This window comes from Balaenoptera borealis (genome assembly GCF_965194805.1).
Source record: "Balaenoptera borealis genome assembly, chromosome: 11".
NCBI classification, from domain to species: Eukaryota; Metazoa; Chordata; class Mammalia; order Artiodactyla; family Balaenopteridae; genus Balaenoptera; species Balaenoptera borealis.
In genome coordinates, this window is record NC_138868.1 from 79709595 (window position 1) to 79725558 (window position 15964).

At 35.8% G+C, this 15964-nt stretch overlaps 1 protein-coding gene across 12 annotated transcripts in view; it reads left to right on the top strand.

The window, feature by feature from the left end:
• Positions 1-15964, top strand: part of YAP1 (Yes1 associated transcriptional regulator) — a 108452-nt gene that overhangs the window by 69274 nt on the left and 23214 nt on the right. For 4 of the 12 annotated variants that reach the window (XM_082339952.1, XM_082339959.1, XM_082339957.1 and 1 more), the window contains exon 4: positions 1508-1627. The exons of 4 other annotated variants lie outside the window; for them this stretch is intronic. In XM_082339952.1, the coding sequence (XP_082196078.1) occupies positions 1508-1627 (120 nt within the window). The remainder of the gene's footprint in view (positions 1-1507; positions 1628-15964) is intronic. 4 more of the 12 variants (XM_082339956.1, XM_082339960.1, XM_082339958.1 and 1 more) reach the window with 1 other exon arrangement.

A 15964-nucleotide genomic window follows, 5' to 3' on the forward strand; every position in this document is an offset into this window, starting at 1 on the left:
TGCCTGCATTCCCTAACAGGATTTTGACCCCATCAAAGTAGATCTTTGATGATACTATAGTAGCAAATTGGTCTCTTCCTAATACAAACGAAACTGGCCTAGAATTAGGGCCTTGGGTCCCATGCGCCTGCGTGAGCGGTCTGTTTAACCAAAGTTACTCTTTCAGCGTTACTCTTAAGGCTGTGTTGGACTGCCAGTATAGAAAGAAGGAACTTGTTCCATTTTTGCACAGGAAGCATACTTAGGCTCTGACCTTGGATGTGGGAGGTGAATAAAAAGAAGTGTTGTTATGAGGAAAATGGCTCAGGAATTAGGCTGCTAAGTTTGAGTATCATCTCTGACACTAGCTTTGTGATATACCGACTATACCACTCTGTGCCTCAGTTTCCCCATTAGAATGGAGATAGTACTACTTACTGCTTATGTCCTTGGTCATTGTAAGGATTAAACGAGTTAACATACCTAATATACTTAGCACAGTGATTGGCACACAGTAAGCAGTCAATTCGTGTTGCTCCACAGATGGAAAATTTTAGGCATTTACTCAGACTCTCCCAATTTACCTTTGCCTTTCCTGAGTCCTGGTGGGAGTGGGAAGTGGAAGCGGGGGAGTGGGAGAGACAAGGAGGAAATCTGCCTGAATTTAGTAGTTTACACTGGGCCTCTCTTTTCATTGCTATTACCTCTTAAAAGCAACTGTCTAGCCTCCCTACCCTCATAAAGATAGAATAATCTTCTTATACTTTCTATATTCTTTAGCCCTATCTCCCAGGTATTACTTCCTCACTCTGTAGCTTTGAAATTTGTACCACTTCTCTTTTTCTTCCTGAGAAATTTGCCTTCCAGCAGTTTTGGTGTTTACTCTGCCCCCTTCCCGTGTCTCTGACAAACTTAAACTTCTAGGCACAATCCCCACCTCCTAGCAACTTCCAGGCTGCTTAAGAATAAGCTTTTTTGAACCATGTTTTCTCTATTATAGTTTTCTTGGTGTGAGTCAGTCACATAAATAATGGAAATAAATGGTACTTGGCAGGCTTAGCTAAACTGTGCTTTATATTAAGCAGAATGTTTATGATACTGTAGGTACTCTGAGAACACTTGCATATATTCCTTATTAAAGAACCTTTTGGGGTCTCTACGAAGGTACTGTCCCAAAACTGACTGGATTGGGGGATGGTCCCTGAGCTGCAGCACTCCATGTCATATATTAACACTAATAACAGTTATTTGGGTCATGACTTCCAGAGCATTTTCCGAAAATCTGACCTTTTTTACATCTGTGTCTTTGGGAGTGTAGATTTTATTATTGGGTAATTTCCTTTTAGTGGAGAAGAATCAAGTATACAGGTTTACCTTTCTTCTCTGAACACATTGTTAATTCTGCATTAATGAGTTGTTTTATGTCAGGATGTGTTTTCTTTTTAAATTAGCACCCCTCCCACTTTTTTTTTTTTTTTTAGATGCACCAAGTTAAAAACCAACCGTGATTTTTTTTCTGTATTTATAGGTCCTCTTCCTGATGGATGGGAACAAGCCATGACTCAGGATGGAGAAATATACTATATAAACCATAAGAACAAGACCACCTCTTGGCTAGACCCCAGGCTTGACCCTCGTTTTGGTAAAGGTTCATCTCAAAATCTTTTTAGATATTTTTGATTACTGTTTTTTGGTATGTGAATTTGGGAAGGTACATTTAAATTAAATTGCACTGCTTTATAATTTTAAAAAATGACTGCCCATCCAACTTATCCAAGTACTGTTTTTATACCTTTCACTTTAAACTTGAGAAATTCAGGTCTAAATCAGCTTTTTAGCTTGGACTTCTTGGGATGGGGTTGGAGGAATGTTGTGGTGGTTTACTAACCAGACTCACTGTTCCTTTCACATTTTTGGGAAACACAGTGATCGTGTTTAAAATGATCTTTCTAGCCACAGAAATAATCAGTCTGTCGCTTCATCTAAAACCTGGGATATCAACTTTTGTCAGTAACGTGGTGTCTGCTTATGCTTAACTTAAGAGAGCAATGAGTACCATCCTGTGCCAGGGTATTATAATGTTTTCTATCCTAAGGGAGGGTGGGTACCCCTGTCACCCTAGAGATAGACCAATGAAAGCCTTTTTTTCCTTCTCTTCGCTTCTGCCCCCCCCCCCTTTTTAAGTAAAGGGGGTTTTTCCTTTGTTTTTCATTTGGGAAACAAACCCAAAAAAAGCCATATTTCCCTCCAAATCAAATGACAAAAATCACCATTTGCACAAAGAAATACTCCCCTCCCGAATGTGCATATTTTGATAATAGTATACAAGCTCTTTAGGGCCTTTTTACACATATTTTTTTCACTGTTTTCAGTTTCTTCAGTTGGGTTTCTGAGACATTTTTCCAAAGCCATGGAAAAATGTATTTAAAAAGGAGCAGATCATTGTGGTTTTAAAGCTTTCGTCTTGGACTGGATGCAGCTAAATGAAAACAATGTGCAGATCACTGAGTAGGTCAGACTGAGGGAACTCGGAACCTTTGAAGCTTTACAGGGGTTGACCTAACAACAACTGTGGGGCCCTTATGGGAAAAAGGAATTAACTCTGTGAATGCCATCAAAACACAGTCCTGGGGGAAAAAGAGAAAGAAAAACTCTATCCAGAGCTGGTTGGGTAAAATAACTTCCCCGTCAGGAACGTTCTGAGCAGTTCTCCTATATCTATATGTATACCTTTTTAAAACCCCAACATTTGGGTTTGCCCCAAGCTCACTGATTGGTCAGCTTTATGAACTGATTGAATCCCCTATTCAAGTAAAGTCAAAGGTGGGATCAGGGCAGAGACTGTCATTTTGACAGATATCCGGTTTGGCTTAAATGCTATAGCCTTTTGAGTTTCAAGACCTATTTGAGTGTTAAAAAAGTAATGTGGCATGTTAATAATTTGCAACTTCAGATTCTATTTAATGCTTGAATAAGCCCTTGTGGTTGAAACAGGAAACCAAGTAAGGTAGAGAATTTAATAAATGTTGCCATTTGTATGGACTAGAACGATAACAGACATGTTTCCTTAAATCATCGTTAATGAATTCTGCTTGTCCATGTTTTGGAAATTTTAAAAAATGGTACTGTGGGATTTTTTTCCCTCTACACGAGATTATGAAAAATGATGATTAACTCTTAGCTAACTGTAGAAATCAGCAATTGGAACAAAGCTTTTTTTTTTTTTTAAGTATTTTCAGTTAATAAAAAATGAAATAAAACAACTTGGCTGTGAGCTTAAGTAGATTCATTAATTACACCCACAGCTTGGTCTTTTGCTTTAAATGGGAGAAAATACCAAAAAAAAATAATGATAATCTCCCTCCCACCTTCAACACATATGTACACACGGCGTACAGTTAGCTATGCCAAGAAAAGTTTTCATAAAATACTCTTACTGCGTTTAGTTTCCCTTTTTGGGCCCACTGTGTATGTGTATTCCAGACAGGCTTGACAACATGCCAAAGCTTTTTATTTTGAGGCCCGACTTTTAATCTGTTCCAGACCTTTTCAGTCAGAGAGCTCAAGTGTAACTGAAGGGGAGCAGGAAAGGGAAAAAAAAAAAGTGTGGATTTCTCTGATCCAGAGTGACAGCAAATAGAGACAAGCTGTTAGCTGCTGAATTTGAAGGAGTTTTCCTTGAAATCTGAAGTTCTATGGTGGATTGCATTTTATCTGCCAAAAAAATATAGACTATCCCCTTTCTGACCCTTTGAACCATGCAGACACCAACAAATGACAGGTTATTGCCTTCATGGTTGTGAAATTTGTTTTCCTGTATTCCCCAAATCTATATGAAAGTATTTACCATTTTTTACCTTAAGTCAAGTTGACCTATGTCTTTTGACATTTTAGAGTAGAAGATACACTTTACATCTGATAAGCTTGACTTTATCACTCACCTCCTTCAAACACCAGCCTCTTTTATATTTCTGTTCTTTATCAGATGCTTTAGAATAATTATATTTAGAATAATTCACATCCCACATGAAGTTAATAAATTATCCATGTAATATAAATTCAGGAAATTAAATAATTAGTTATGCATTGTTTCTTTTTTATCTGATTTTTTATTCTTTAACATTTAAAAACTATGTATCTTTAAAAAAAATTTTATTGGAGTTTTTATTTTACGTTGACTTACAATATTAGTTTCAGGTGTATAGCAGTGAGTCAACATTTTTAAAGCTTATACTCCATTTAAAGTTATTATAGGATAATGACTATTTCCCTGTGCTGTACAATGTATTCTTGTTGTTTGTTTTATACATAGTAGTTTGTATCTCTTAATCCCATACCCTTATCTTTCCCCTCCCTAAAAACTATATATCGTTGACATTTATATTATTTTACAGCATTGATTAGTAATTTGTAACAAATCATGAAGTGACATCCAGTGCCAGTAAGAATTAGCTGATATTTACTGACTTCGAAAAAAGGAGGGCTTTTATTTGTTTTTAAGGAATCATATCAGGAATGTTTTTACACTGTATTAAAGAAAGTTGATGCTTGAGTATTATGCAGGTCATTAAATTATTTCTTATTAACACTCTTTTTCCTAGAGATTTTATACTTACAAACATGAAGAGTCTCAGGTTGAAATATTTTCTTGTATGTTGTAAAATTATTTACTGTTTTACATAATAATAGCCATTTGAATATTTTCCAGTAAAAGCCCTAATGAAAACATACACAAAAATTATAATTCCTGTTTTTCAGAATGAAAAATCTATTCCAGAATACTAATGGTCAATGAACTGATCTTTTATGTAATGTTGTTGTCCCTGTTTATATAAAAGGACATAATAAGTAGTGTTAGAATCTGTGTTTCTGGAAATAAGTGCTGATGGTACCACTGGAATTAAAAACACGTTTGGTGTAAATAAAATAACTGGAACTAGAGATTTGGATTAAAAGGTGTATCTTTTGAGACTTAAAGGAGGTAATAAACAACCTAGTTGGCAAATTCAGAATATCCTTTATAATTACTATCAACAATTCTGTGCATAGAAATTCTGTGCATGGAAATGTCACAGCTAATTAAAACCTAGGTGTTGATTTTGGTCCTTGGTTTCAAAGTTTCCCAAAACTTGCTATTAAGTCAAAAGCCAAAAGTTGTTCAGCACATCTTTCTTATCAAAGTTAAATATTTTGCATCAATAATTAAAGGTCTGTTAAATTTTTTAACTGTTTAGACATTCATTAACCTTTTTCCTTGAAGACTAAATATTTCTGATAGCTGTTATAAGTAATATTTTACTTTTGATGAAAATGTACCTAAATGTACCTAAGTCTGTTCTAGTAGAGGTAGGATAAAACACTAAAGGCTGTAGAAACTAAATCTGTAACTCCATGAATGGAGTCTTGGGTACCTAGAATACCAACATCAAATCATTTGAATTTTATTGAAGCAAGTCTCTTTATATTCGTGCATTAAAAACAAGTTCTTTGTTTGTTTTTTTGTTTTGTTTTCCTTACCCTCTTTTAAATCTTGCCTGGTGATCCTAAAATGTCAGTATTTGGTTGTGAATTATATTAACTACTTAGGGTAGGGAGAAAAAGATGTTTCAGTGTGTTTTGGGTAAATAGAGCTGTTGCTAACTAAAACTTCTTAAAACAAATAAACCTCATACAATTTGACCCTGAAAAGGAATTTGTAATTCTTCTAATCAACATTTCTCAAAGGAGGAGGGAGGGTGTATCCTGGGCACTGAAGAACATTCAACATCCCTGACTGTTGCCCACTAAATGCCATAGTGCCACCCAGTCCTTGTGACTCCCCAAGCCACCAACATATATTTTTAAAAAAATACTGGTAGAGGTAGGGATTTTGCCCCAAATCTGAGTTTCTCTGAGATCTAGGGAAATTGTGACTTACCCACGGTTATATAGTTAAGTGACAGAACTAGAATCTGGACTTGATCTTTTGACACCCAGAATTTTAAAGAAATTTAGATTACATGCAGTTAATCTTTTCAGAAGCACACCTTAGTCACCAATACTAACACACAGAAATTTTAGAGGGAGGAAGATGACAATGGTTGAAGCATTTACTTATATATTGTATTGTGCCTCATCTTGAGGAAATTACCCAAAGGTAATGAGTTTCCAATTACAGAGGTGAAGCCATCTAGATGAATTATCATGCCTCACCTCTACCATATCCTTAAGAGATTACCTTCCAGCCTCACCTTTGACCTTTCCCTTTCCCTTGACTAGGAGCTTACCGCGTTAGAAGGCAGTCCATTCTGTTTAAGGAAGGTTCTAATGACCAGAAAATATGTGTCCCTTTATTACTCAGAAATTTACTTCCCTTCAGATTTGTGAATACATTTCTAATCCCAGAGTGTTCTCTTTTAACTGTGGTTTCTCCAGTTTTTTTATGCATTAAGAGTTCTGAGTTTTTTACCGGTTTACTTCCCTTCTCTGGATGCCTCTTTAAATGTGATACTCAATGTAGTTTTTAAATGTACATTATCCAGTGAGAAAAATAGTTATGACATTGCTCTGACCTGACATTTTATATGCCCTCCAAAAATCCATTAGAAGAAGTTAGCTAGCATCCTCTTTTCTACATGTGAATTCAAATGAATTAAATTGTGTTGTAGAAAAATTTACCTACTCAATTGGGAATCAAGAGACCCAAGTTCTTCTGGTATCAACAGTGTAACCAACTCATTCAGAAAGATACCTGACTTCTCTTGACTTAATTGGATTCATATACTAGATGCTTTTAAGAATATTTCCAGTCCTTAATTAATTTAATACAATATGCTAGATTATGAATTCTTCAGTGACTGCTTTGGATCCTTGCTTAAGGTTACTTCTCAATAGCTTTATGGATTTGAGTGCACTGAGGTTTCAGAGATATTTTTGAACTATTTATTGCACCACTTAAGTTTAGCTTTTGGCCCTCTGGTCACAGCTGGGAATTACTTTTGAAGAGGAGACCAGGAAATCTTTCAACCTTTAAAGATAAGCCTTATCACATGGTGGGTATGCCCAGGCAAACAAATCTGATGGGGGATGGGCAGCGCTAGATGGAATAGGTAAGTTTTGTCCGCGCTATCAAGCTCTGACACATACAGGAGTTTAAACATGCATGCTTTACTGCCTTAAAGATGATGCATTTTTGGTATGCTTTGTTTCTAAAATTTAGAACTCTCATAAAGTTACCATGTTAGGAAGCCTGATGTAAGCTGATTTGAAGTATAATTCTAGGCCATGTGCTTAGTGAAGTCCTCTTTAAAACATACTGTTGGAGATTGTTACTCATTTTTGCTGTCACTACATTTTTTTTTTTTTACTTAAAAAACAGACGCTAACTGAAATGAACATTTTAATACGTAAGGTTATAGAATATCAAAATTAGTTCAATATTTGAGGTTTGCAGTTTAGTTTTTTTTTTTTTTTTTTTAATGTTACAGTCAGGAGGATGGTGTCAAAATAGTTTATCAATCATGGTATGCAGTCTCTCCTACTTGCCAAGGGTGAATAGACATACATGTTAATGAAGTTAAATTAATGCGTAGTTTCTACTTGACGATGGTTCAATGATACAAATAATTATACAGTGAAGAGATGTTTTTCTTTGTTTACATAATGAGTTTTTCATATAGAATTTTTAAAACTTAAAGTCACTGAATGATAATTTAAATTAATGGTTTATTTGTGTTACTCAAGCCCCTCACATCAAACACAAGAAAACTTAATTCATTTTTAAAAGAAAACTATGTTTCAAGTTATATTTGTATCAACTCTGCATTAATAGCAAGTATCTTATAAAATGTGCTGGAGAAGAGAGCCATTTGGTGATGTCACTTTTTGTGACAACCCAGAGAGTCAGTTATAAGAAACAGAAAAAGAGATTATAGACTTCTTGAGGGAAAAGTCAAATAGATTTCTGCTGAAATAAATTGGAATGATTTAGAAGAGAGTGGTTCATATTCTTTGCATTGTTTTATACTCTTGTTGTTCTGCTACCCTGGTTGCTGAGGTCGCTTCAGAACTCATTCTGGACTTGCTTCAGCTTGGAGATTCTCCTGTGTATTACTAATAGCATCCTACTAACTAGGGATAGAAACTATTTGAGTATTTATTTACTCATTCAACAGATGAATGCCAGTTATGTACCAGGTACTATGCTAGCAGGCGGGCAGGGGGTTGTCGGCTACAAAATAAATAATTATTATAAAATGTGTTAAGTACAATGAGGGATAATAAATAAGGTGCTGTGAGGGACATTAAAAGGTAAGAAGAAGCCAGTCAAGCTCTACACTATATAAAAGGGCCAGTTTTTGTGCTTATCAGTCAGAACTCGGATTCATCTCTTCTAAATTATAAATTCCACTAGGGCAAGAGGATTAATAGTAATACATTATATGTAATTAGGAATAAAGCTATTAATGGAACTGTTTACTCATTAATCTAACATGAATTCAAGGTGGCAGGTAGATTTTAAAATGTTATTCCCCTTCTCTTTAGACTAATAGATTCATTATCTGTACTTTCTCTCCAAACTAGCCTTTAAACTTTATTTTCATAGTAGAGGGAAAAAACACAGTTATATCCAGGGGACAGAGAGAGCTGAAGGCTAGTTAGACCGCTTTCTCCCTTCTCCTCCTCACCTCATTTAGCAACTCCTGTGTCCTGCCCCAAACTGCTTAATGAGGTGATGAGGAGAAAATGTCCTGTTGAATGTTTTTTAAGCTCCATTCTCAATTGTATTGTTTGAAAAATACCATTATAATAAATTTTCATGCCAGACTTTTGATAGGTGGTTGAAGGAAGACAGTGTCGAATTGACCTAAAAAAAAGATGTTATTGATATTTTTGAACAGTTTAAAGATTAAAATACTTTAACCCAGATTGGGGGGCCTGGAGGTTGATGCTTGGTAAGGGAGAGAAGTACAGAGTGTGGGAGGGAGAGATTACTTTGCCTATGGTAAGACCTGGGGTAGAGTTTTAGAGGAGGTTAACTGTAACCACATCATACAAAGCAAAACCACAATGAGATGCCACTTTATTCTCAGTAAGATGGCTAAAATGAAAGACAGGCATTAACAAGTGTTGACCAGAATATGGAGCAGTTGGAACCCTCATACATTGCTGATGTGATTGAAAAATGATGCAGCCACTTTAGAAAACAGTTTGGCAGTTCCTCAAAAAGTTAAACATATAGTTACCATATGACCCAGCAATTCCATTCCTAGATATATATTGCCCAAGAAAGGAAACCATATGTGCACACAAAAACCTGCACATTTGAATGTTTGTAGCCAAACATTACACAGATATCCATCAGTTGATTACCAGACTAACAAAATGTAGCATATCTGTACAATGGAATATTATTTGGTAATAAAAAGGAATAAAATGCTGATACATACTGTAACATGGATGAATCTGGAAAGCATATTAAGTGAAACAAGCCAGTCACAAAATTGATTCCATATATATGACATGTTCAGAATAGGCAAATCCAAAGAAACAGAAAGTAGATTAATGGTTACCAGGGACTGGGGGAGGGGCAATAGGACGTGTACTGCTAAAGGATACAGGGTTTCTTTTGGGGATGATGAAAGTGTTCTGAAATTAGATAGTGGTGATGGTTATACAATTCTATGAATATATTAAAATTACCAAAGGGGTGAAATATCTCAGTATAACTTTTTTTAAAAAGTCATTCCTGGGCATGGTGTTATCATCTAGGTATAGCTTAATTGAGTGTTGGGAGATGTCTTTTGCATATTGATAATAAAAAGGTATATTCAGTCATGAGATTAGGACCCTGGCCTTTTGCTCCTTTTGCAAGAGACAGATTTTCAGTGTGAATCAAATAGTAAGTAATTTTCACTGAAAAAACCATCATTTTATATTTAAATACATAAATTACTGTGCCAGTTAGTAGCAACTTTTTGTAGACAATTCAATCCCCTAGGTCATATTGAAATACTTAGCTAGCAGTGGGTGTTTTGTGTTTTGTTTTTACTGTTTTAAGACTGGCAGAGTTGGCCTGTTAGTTTGTGTTTTTAGAAAAGCATTCATTTCTTTTAATAAGCCTACAATTTTACAGTCTTAAGTACCCTTGTAGGTATGGGAAAAACCTAAAATTTGTTTCTAAATGTTATAAACAAACTAATATAGCCATTCTAACATGTAACCATGTAATATCTGAAACTTGATAAAATATTAGACAAAGTAAAAAGGTGCTTTCTTGTGTTGTGGGAGATTTGATGTGAGTTAATGTTTTAAAAGTTCAAAAAAAATTTCTAATTTTAAATTTACACTTAATGAGGTTACTAGGATTGAATTTATTATCTCGAAGTCTGTGATTGATTACGACATCTGTAGTACTTTGTAATATTCCAAGGTTGAAGATACAAATTATGCAAATCTAAAATTTGTCTGAAGTTTGAAAATTCAGATGTTTAGAATAAAATCTGGAAAGAACCCCTGGTGATGACCTCCTTTGTTTTTGAGAAGGTGGTCTCTTATTTTTCAGTAATTGCTGAGTGTATGATTTGCTACCATAAAGCTGTCAGGACTGATTGGTTAAGAAAAACTTGAAATAGTTACTATTTCATAGTCCAGGCAGCAGACGCTGAATTTAAAATATAGCATTTTTAAAAAAAATTTGTCATATTTTAGGGATTTGTTTTCTCCTTTACCTTTTAGAAATTTTGTTAAAACTGGAAACATTGGGATTTTGGTAGTTGGTCATGGAGGGGAAGAAGGTGGTAATGCAGTTCTTTTCTTTTTCAGCTGCCCTGCCCCCTTCCCCCAGGAAACAAAGCCTGTTTTGTTTCTTGCCTGCTTGTGAGGTCTCTGCTGCACCCCATGTGGGTGCACTGCTCTGTGCTTTGTTGAAATGCTTGAGATAGAAGGTAAAGAACAGGATGCTTCTGAAGAGAAGAAATCCCAGCTTCAGTAGATAAACACAGTTGTTTGAATTGGTCATTTAAGTGAGCTCTTTATATGGAAACTTGTAGCACTGCTTGTATCCATAGGTAACAGCATTTAGGTAAACACAGCCAAAAGTGCTCAGCATTATTAGCCAGAGAGACTATTTCTATTGCGTATTTTGTGCAAATTTCTGTTTAATTCTGTGGAGTTCTTACTCCATCTTTTGATACCCTATTTTTCGCTTTCTGTGGTTTTTAATAGTCAGATAAGCTTAGATTTGAAAAAGACCTTCCCAACCAATTGAGTGTGCCATCAGCAGTGGTCACTGTCATTAATGATTACTGCTAATGGTATCTAATTCTGAGAAACTGGTGGGAAGCAGAGGATATTTACCTGTTTATTTTCATGCAGTACTGTTATTGTCCAATTAGTTTTCACAAGGAGTAAATATTTACATTAACTTGTTAAATGCTATATTACTTAATAAAAATCCAGTATGGAAAGCTCAAGAGCTTTTTTAAAAATGTTTCTTAGTAGATGAAATATTTAACATTGTATAGCTCTAGAATCTGTTTTGAAGTCAATCATATTTTATCATTTCAACACTTACTAATGGGTTATTTCCCAGCAGTTTTTAAAATTTTTTAATTTATTTAACTGCTTGGAATGGAAAACATTTTTTCCCCAGTAGTTGTTTGCACTAGGCCTCAGTTTGTGAGATGTTCACCATATGTGATAGATACTCAGATCAGTCCCCCAATTCATATTTAACTCGTATGATTGAACCTGACATAACACAATGTATGAAAACATCTCTTTGGGAAAATAAATATGTTGAGTGCCCTCTGGGAATGCCAAGAACATGTTCACCAAAAGAGAAGGATCCCTAGGGAGGTTAGGCTAAGGCTCAAACTCCCCCACCTATTTTTTTCTGTTTAGATCTTACAGGAAAGATAAATATGCATGTCTTTATGAATCATAGAATACTTAGAAACAGTGAGTGGCATGGTGAAGTGGAAGGATGGGGGAGGGAAGGTATGGGAATTCAAGCCAAGATGATTATCTGCAGGACTGGTAATCTTAAAGTTTAGAAAGAACTATTTGGAAAAGGGAGGAGGCTAACATTTTTAAAGCATCTGTTGTATTCCAGGACTATAATAGATACTTTACATATTACTTATAAGCCCCACAGTGATCCAAAAGGGTGATGTTAATGTCCGCAGGTATAGCTGAGGAAACTGAGGATTAGATGAACTATGAACTGGTGTGCCCAACTCTAATCATGGTTTGTTTGACTCTAAAGGCCATATTTTTTATATCATACTATGAGGCCTGTCAATTGTGCATCTAATAATGTTGGTGACAGGAAGGTATAAGCAATTGTATTAAATGAGGTTATTGATTGGCAAATCTTAGCCATTAAAATTTTTTGGCTTTTTTTCTATCCATTCCCCTGTAAAATACTAACTATAAACCATAATTATTGAGGTTTTAGCCATTTATTCTTTGTAAAGACATTTTATAAATATGATTTTTTTTTTTTGGCCATAAAAGAGATTAATAAGGCTTTGAACAATATGAAGCAGCGAGTCATGTTTTTTTTGACATCCCTTCTCTGCTATGCCAGACAAAACATTTAAAAGAGATAACCAGAAAGACTTAACTGGGATCATAAATTTAAAAAAAAATCTCTGTTGGTCAGAAAACAAAACCACACAAAGCAGTGAGCAAGGGCAGGGCGAGGGACCAGTCAGCCAGTCAGGATATCAGGAACTCAAAGTGTTAAGAACAAAGAAAGAGAGATACATGAAACACTCTCAATGGTGAAAGCCAGGCCTGCAGCCGGCTGGCCCTGACCTGGTACGAAAGCAAGGATTGACCACATGTCAAGTCACAAATTTCAAGAATCAGTATACAGACCAGATTCTTTTAACCACAAAGCAATAAAATTAGATCCCAGTAATAAAAAGTTAGCTTCAAAAAAAATATGGCTTGCTCTACCAGCTATTAAACATATAGGTTATAATTGAAACTGTGGTACCTAACAGGAAATTAGTTGAATGAAATACTATGCTATTTTTAAAAGAAAATGGGGTGGTGGGGGGAACCTCTATATACTGCTTTGGAGTAGTCTCAAGGATATGTTATTAGCAAAAAGGCAAAATGAAGTTAAGTATTAAGAGTATGCCACCATATATCTAAGAATGGTATGGTATGCTACCGTATCTTGTGTGTTTGCTTTGATTTTTAAAAACGGAATAAACAAACTGCTAGGGGCAGTGGGGAGTGGCAAGTAAAGCCAGTGTCTGAAATTCAGAAGCACATCGCCACAAGTGAGCCTGTATATTGAGTTGGCCGAGTCACACAGAGAAGAATTATTTCAGATGACACTTAACCACAGTGATTTGGCTGGATACACCTAATGAAATATCTTAAGGACCAAACTTTTAATAATCATTTTGTTGATCATAACTTTAATAGTCGGTTGTATGTTATTTTGAAATACTTGCATATGTATAGAAGGATAATACATATTAATGTTATTGGAAGCAAATTTTTCAGCATCAGACAGAAAATATAGTTATAAGATCTAAGAATCTAAGCAAAAACCCAAATGATACATAGTGTGATTATTTATGGATGAAATGCTGTATTATTTGCTTGAAAATAATTGAGGGAAAAGTCGATGAGAATAGATGTAAAACAGAATTGGTTATGTATTGATCATTGGGAACCTGGATGATGACTACATGAGGATTCATAATCTATATTATTTTTTCTGCTTCTCTATTTATGGAAATTATTTTTAAAAATTTAAATGTATGCTTGAGAGTATAAAAGTGTACTCCTAATTAACTCATGAGTTAAATGGAAATCACAATAGAAATTACAGATATTTGGGGTAGAACAATCATGAATTTTACATACTATTTCAACTGTATGACATGCAGGAAAAACTGTACTTAAAGGTAAATTTATTGACTTAAATGCTCTAAGAAAAGACTTAAACTAAGTAAGTTCAACTCAAGAAGTTAGAAAAAGAAATACAGAAAAAATTGAGGGGAAGAGTAAGAACAAAAATACCATCACCTTATATAAATATCTCAGTAGGTTGAATTGAACCAAGGTGTTCTAGGAGAGAGTTGGTCTGTAATTTTCCTTTCTTCTAATATCCTTGGTTCTATATCAATGTTATGCTGCCTCATGGAAGAGTTGGTCAGTCTAAGGGAAAATTGGTAGGATTTCTATATTATCATATATTAAATAGTTAAATTTCTGCCTCAGTGAATACTTAACTGACTTAGAAACATTACAGTGTTTTTTTCAGCACAAGTTTTGTGCAAAGATGCTGGACTAGGCACTGAGAATATATACACAATTAGGATACTCTCCCCACTCCTATGGCACTCCAGTCTAAGAGAAGATACAAATTTGTAAATAAAAAATTACAATCAGGTGAGAAATGTCAGTAAACAAATGTCCCAGGGCAGTGTGCCCTGAAAGAAGATGATTCTTAATGCAGATGGCAGACTCTGGGGAAGGCTGGGGAGGTTTGGTCAAGTAGCCTCCAAGAAAAGTTGGCATTTACCAAGCAGCCTCTGTGGCTTCAACAGAGGACACGTGAAAAATCACCAGAAGGAGTTTGCCATTTGGCTGGGAGCTAGTATGTCATGAGAGCTGTCAGTGAATGTCATTTCAGATTTTGGCAGCAAGGTTCATGAGAGAACGTGATCTGTAATTTTTCTTTGTTTTAATGTCCTTGTAAGGTATTAGGGTTATGCTGGTCTCAAAGGTGTTGTGGAGTTTCCTTCTTTGCTGTTCTCTGGAAAAGGTTGTATAAGTTTAGTGTTATTTCTTCCTCGAGTGTTTGTGAAGTCATTTGGGCCAGAGGTTTTCTTTGGTCAGTATGTATTAAACATTTAGTAGAAACAATGACCTGAAATTTCACCTTAAAAAGTTGAATATGTGTCTGAAAAGGTGATACATCATTCTTATTGCCATTTTCACATAATAAAACTTCCATCTGTTCACCAGGGTTACCACAATCCACAGTTTGGTCAATGTTGTATCAGTGACAGAAATTCACTAGTGTAGGAATCCAGTCTGTTTCTAATTGTCAAATGGTATATTATATGTTCAACTAAAAAAATAACAATGACTACCTGAACTGTTGAATGAGACCAATCTATGCCATCCAGATTCTTTTTTTTTTAAATAAATTTATTTATTTGTTTGTTTATGTATTTATTTATTTTTGGCTGCATTGGGTCTTCCTTGCTGTGTGCAGGCTTTCTCTAGTTGCAGTGAGCGGGGGCTACTCTTCATTGCAGTGTGCAGGCTTCTCATTGTGGTGGCTTCTCTTGTTGCAGAACACAGGCTCGAGGCACGCGAGCTTCAGTAGTTGTGGCTCGCGGGCTCTAGAGCGCAGGCTAGTAGTTGTGGCACACGGGCTTAGTTACTCCACGGCATGTGGGATCTTCCCGGACCAGGGATCAAACCCGTGTCCCCTGCATTGGCAGGCGGATTCTTTTTTTTTTTTTTTAATTAGTTAATTAACTTATTTATTTATTTATTTATTTTGGGCTGCGTTGGGTCCTCATTGCTGTGCTCAGGCTTTCTCTAGTTGCGGTGAGCGGGGGCTACTCTTCGTTGCGGTGCACGGGCATCTCCTTGCAGTGGCTTCTCTTGTTCCAGAGTACAGGCTCTAGGCACACGGGCTTCAGTAGTTGTGTCTCGCGGACTCAGTAGTTGTGGCTCGTGGGCTCTAGAGCGCAGGCTCAGTAGTTGTGGCGCATGGGCTTAGTTACTCTGCTGCATGTGGGATCTTCCTGGACCAGTGATCAAATCCACGTCCCCTGAATTGGCAGGCCGATTCTTTTTTTTTTTTTTTTTTTAATTTATTGATTGATTAATTGATTGATTGATGCTGCATTGGGTCCTCGTTGCTGCGCTCAGGCTTTCTCTAGTTGCGGCGAGCAGGGGCTACTCTTCGTTGTGGTGCACGGACATCTCCTTGCAGTGGCTTCTCTTGTTGCAGAGC